This window comes from Arachis duranensis, chromosome 1 (genome assembly GCF_000817695.3).
Source record: "Arachis duranensis cultivar V14167 chromosome 1, aradu.V14167.gnm2.J7QH, whole genome shotgun sequence".
Classification (NCBI taxonomy): Eukaryota; Viridiplantae; Streptophyta; class Magnoliopsida; order Fabales; family Fabaceae; genus Arachis; species Arachis duranensis.
This window is the reverse complement of record NC_029772.3, coordinates 82,504,454-82,508,628: the sequence shown is the minus strand read 5'-3', so window position 1 is coordinate 82,508,628 and position 4,175 is coordinate 82,504,454. Positions and strand designations below refer to the sequence as shown.

The window sequence follows — 4,175 nt, the reverse complement described above, 5'->3', positions numbered from 1 at the left end:
TTCTTTTATGATTGATCTGATACTCTTTAATAGAGTTTTGGGCTGCTTGGCCATATCCTTTGGGCTTTGATTTTGTTTTTGGTACATAACTAAATGGGTTGCGAAGCAAATACTAGGATCTTGTTGTTGACAAAAAAAAAAATCTAGGATAATGTAATTTACTAATTTTTAACCAAGTTGGTTTAGTAGTTAGCTCTAACTCACTAATGCACTTAAATAAGTATTTAGAATGTGAACCAAATTAGGTTGATCTAGTAGTTAGTTCATTAATTCATTTAAACAAATGTCAGGGATTCAAATTCCGCATTGTGCATGCAGCAACCCATTGACTAGCGACAAACCCTTAAATAGAGTTCAGATCCGCAAAAATTAGTCATTGTCCTATAGATACCGTGGAAAATAAAAAAAAGTATTGAGAATTTAAATCTTGTTACTGGTCATTAAAAATTTTACTTCTCTATGTCCAAAATAAATATATATTTCTAAAATTTGAGAATTGTGATTAAACAACAGTGGCTCATCCTCTCTTACTTAAATATCTAGAGTTTGATATTCACATTGTTGCATTTAAGTTGCTATGTTTCACACCTACTCAATAAAGTTGTTGGAAGGGATGATAGAAGGCTAAGATTAGAAAAACTATTGCTTGTTAGAATATGAGTTCTACTTTTTCATATAAGCAAAACATTTTTCTTTAACAATTGATTCGGCTGAATAAGCAAAACAAATGTAATCATGTCTTCAATCCTAGTACTTCGTTACAATTTTCAAGTGAACCAACTCTAATTATATATCAATATGCATATCAAACCAAAATAAAATAATAAACAAATAGCCAAAGTAAAAAAAAGGGCCAATTGTTCTTTACTTACAAGAAATCAGATCTTATAGCTATGCTGCAAACGTTGATACAAAATAATAATTTCCCACCTATGACAAGTGAAAAAGCCTTCAGGTGATGATGATTTGTTTCATTTAAGACCAACAATATTCCTTCCACAGAAGATATTTCTGTAGTTCATGAACAATACACAATTCAAGAAATGTTAAACAGAAAGGGTGTCATGTTTCATTCATGGAAGTAATGAGCATAATCAAGCTTGCCAAAGATTTGGATAACATTGCAAGAATGCAATGTGCATGGGAAAAGGTTTACTTACAATAGACACCCGGGACGCGGTTTCTTCTTCTTCTCTTGTTGCTTCTGTGGAGGCTTGATCACCACCTTGATTGCCGCATCGAAAACCGCCTTCACATTCTGCAGTCAAGGATAATGAATCATTGGCCCAAGGAAAACAAGTGATTTAAGGATGTACCAATAAATAATCAATATTTCATCCGTTTCCTTTTATCGATCATACTTCTAGAAACATTGATCTAAAGATGTACCAAAAAGCGACAGTGACAGATAGAAAGGACTAGAAGGAGGAATATCTATCTTAGCAGGACTAACATATTTACCACCAAAACTTAGGTCTATTAAATATTAAACATATTTCATGATTAGGGTGATTAGTAATTTCTGCTTTTGTCTTTAACAGATGTTGCGTGTCTGAAATTTGAAAAGTATGCCTTTCTTCCACATTGGTGAACAATCTAGTATAATACTGATCTCAAGTCTCAACTAGGCACTTTACTTAGTTTAAAAGGTTTTAGATATTGAAGTGCTGTAAGGATAAAATGGTAGCATGAACATATATACCTGCTGAGTTTTTGAGCTGCACTCAATATAATAGCTAGCTCCTATTCGTTTCCGTAGTTCCTCCCCCTGGTTTTCGACAAAATAGAACATCTTCAATAACCAAAGCCTATTGAAGTTTGAGCTATGTATCCAGATGATGAAGGAAGATATTTCACCTGCTCACGAGTCACAGGCACCAGACTGGGATGATCCGCTAGATAGTGCTTGTCTTCGCGAAGATCTATATGGCCATCATAAAAATGCAAATAGTGAAATTCAAGAAGTCCTCACAAGTGATCAAGAATTCAGTGTACTGATAGAAAGGAACTTTGTGTTGACTTTTGTTGAACTATGTTGTTCAATATATCATATAATATAATTCTACATCAAATGAGTAGATATGTTTCAGCATAACAAAATCACAGTCTAAGTAATCTAATCTATAATGTATCTAGGAAATGGGGTTATGCTTCATGAAGAATATGGAAAACAAAAGAACACTTATTAGGTTGAATCCAATATTAAAACCAGTGCTTGATGATTTACCTAATTTGGTGCCAACTAGTACCACTGGAACACCAGGGGCAAAATGCTGCAGCTCCGGGATCCACTGAAACAGTGTATACAAAATGAGAAAATGCAAGAGAACTGCATGTGAGTTTCCACATTCTCATGATGCAACTTTCATGCAGTTTGTCTTCATGTGAAATTTGATAGTTAATAATGGTTAGATTACAATTTAGTCAAATATGTCAAATCATCTAACGGTTTTTAAGTACCAACTTCACATGAAGATAACTGGATGTGAGTTTCCACCTTAATTTATATCCAAAAACATTAAGTTTCGGATGCGTCAATTTTGTCAACCCAGCCGTTATAGAGGGGGCGGTAAAGTAATAGCGCATAGAGAGACAAGGATACCTTCTTCAAGACATTCTCATAGCTCGCGCCACTAACAAGAGAGAAAGCCAATACAAATACATCTGCGCCTCTGTAGCTCAGAGGCCTCAATCTATTGTAGTCCTCTTGCCCTATCCAACAACACATTAGAAGCAAATGGAACATCACAACCTTAGCCAAGTTGCCATCACAAAATTTCAGCTACATAAGAAACCAAACTGCAGATGTTTCCCCCAGGTTACCATCATGGTCACTCACACACTCACACAAACAACACCCGAATGATGTAACGCAATTTCGAATGTGTCGATGGAATAGTGTTTTAAACTACTATGACTTATCCAATTACTTGTCAAATTCAGATAAATTGTGTGGTCTACAACCACAATTGCGGCCACAATATTGCAGTTTACATATACATTTAACTCATAACTGTGCATCGCATCATCCCAGCGCAACTTGAAATTATTTACTCTATATACATAAATACATACATGTATAACTGAAGATTGTAAAAGAACAATAAACAAGTTACCAGCAGTGTCCCAAAGGCCTAAATTGACAGTTGTGCCTTCAACTACCACATTTGCACTGAAATTATCAAACACTGTGGGAATATAATCCTGATCACAAACCACCAAAGTCAAACTCAAACTCCATAAACATAATTATCAGTGCCCAAAATCACAAGACATATAAAGATTCAACACAACCTAGATGAAATAACATATGTTCTTCAAACAATAATTACGATACCCTCTCCTCCCACAACTCTTAGTCTCTCACTCAATCATAAAAGACATTGATCTCATGAAATTCACTATGATCGATTGATCTGAACCACGAAATATATAAAGAAAGTTAAACCACAAAAAAAGTGGCAGCGAAAAGGAATGCTCCATCACCAACTGTGACACACTTGATGAACCTAGAAGCAGTTGAAGCCATTGAAAACCAAGAAGAAGAAGAAGATGAAGCGCTCTCACAAAAAGGGTATGTTTTATTTTTGTTAAAATTTGACAAAGTTGAAAGCTTTTGATCAATAGAGAGAGAGAGAGAGATGGCGGCACTTCACATGATTCTCACATACTCCACACTATAGGAAGCACTTGCTTTTCCTTTTTCATCATCTTTCTCTTTTGCCTTTTGTTACTTGTTTGCAATTTGCATATGAAAAAATAAGAAAACTAATATATAATAAATAAATTACATCCTATGTTATTCGTTTAACAAGTTAAAATATGAGGTCATGATAGCTTATATAAGTGTAAAATACTATTAGTTGCATTGTTGGGTTGGTTACCCACTTTAAATCATGTGTGTGTGTATATATATAATTATATATATAATTTTTTTTTTATAATTAGTATGAAGGGGGGAAGTTGGTTGGGTGCATTTAAAACTAACACTATATGGTGTCTCTTATGGCCATCTCATGTGTGTGGTGTAGCCATCATTTTCCATTGTCCATAGTGATTAATTAGTTAATTAATTAATTAATTAATTAATTATATATCATCGAGTTCTTGAATTGCTAATGGTTTAATTGGTTGAAAAAAAAAGCAAAAATAATTAAGGAATTGTCGGCTATGAA

General features: G+C 34.0%; 1 protein-coding gene across 1 annotated transcript; it reads right to left on the bottom strand.

Annotated features, from left to right (window-relative positions):
• Positions 1-886: 886 nt before the first annotated feature.
• Positions 887-3,777, bottom strand: LOC107492619 (rac-like GTP-binding protein ARAC8). The gene is made up of 8 exons (XM_021141997.2): positions 3,449-3,777; positions 3,117-3,204; positions 2,603-2,712; positions 2,228-2,291; positions 1,858-1,922; positions 1,703-1,768; positions 1,161-1,258; positions 887-1,011 (listed from the first exon to the last, which is right to left on the bottom strand). Exons 1-8 carry the CDS (start codon positions 3,527-3,529, stop codon positions 972-974), a joined length of 612 nt encoding a protein of 203 aa, XP_020997656.1. The 5' UTR covers positions 3,530-3,777; the 3' UTR covers positions 887-971.
• Positions 3,778-4,175: the final 398 nt, after the last annotated feature.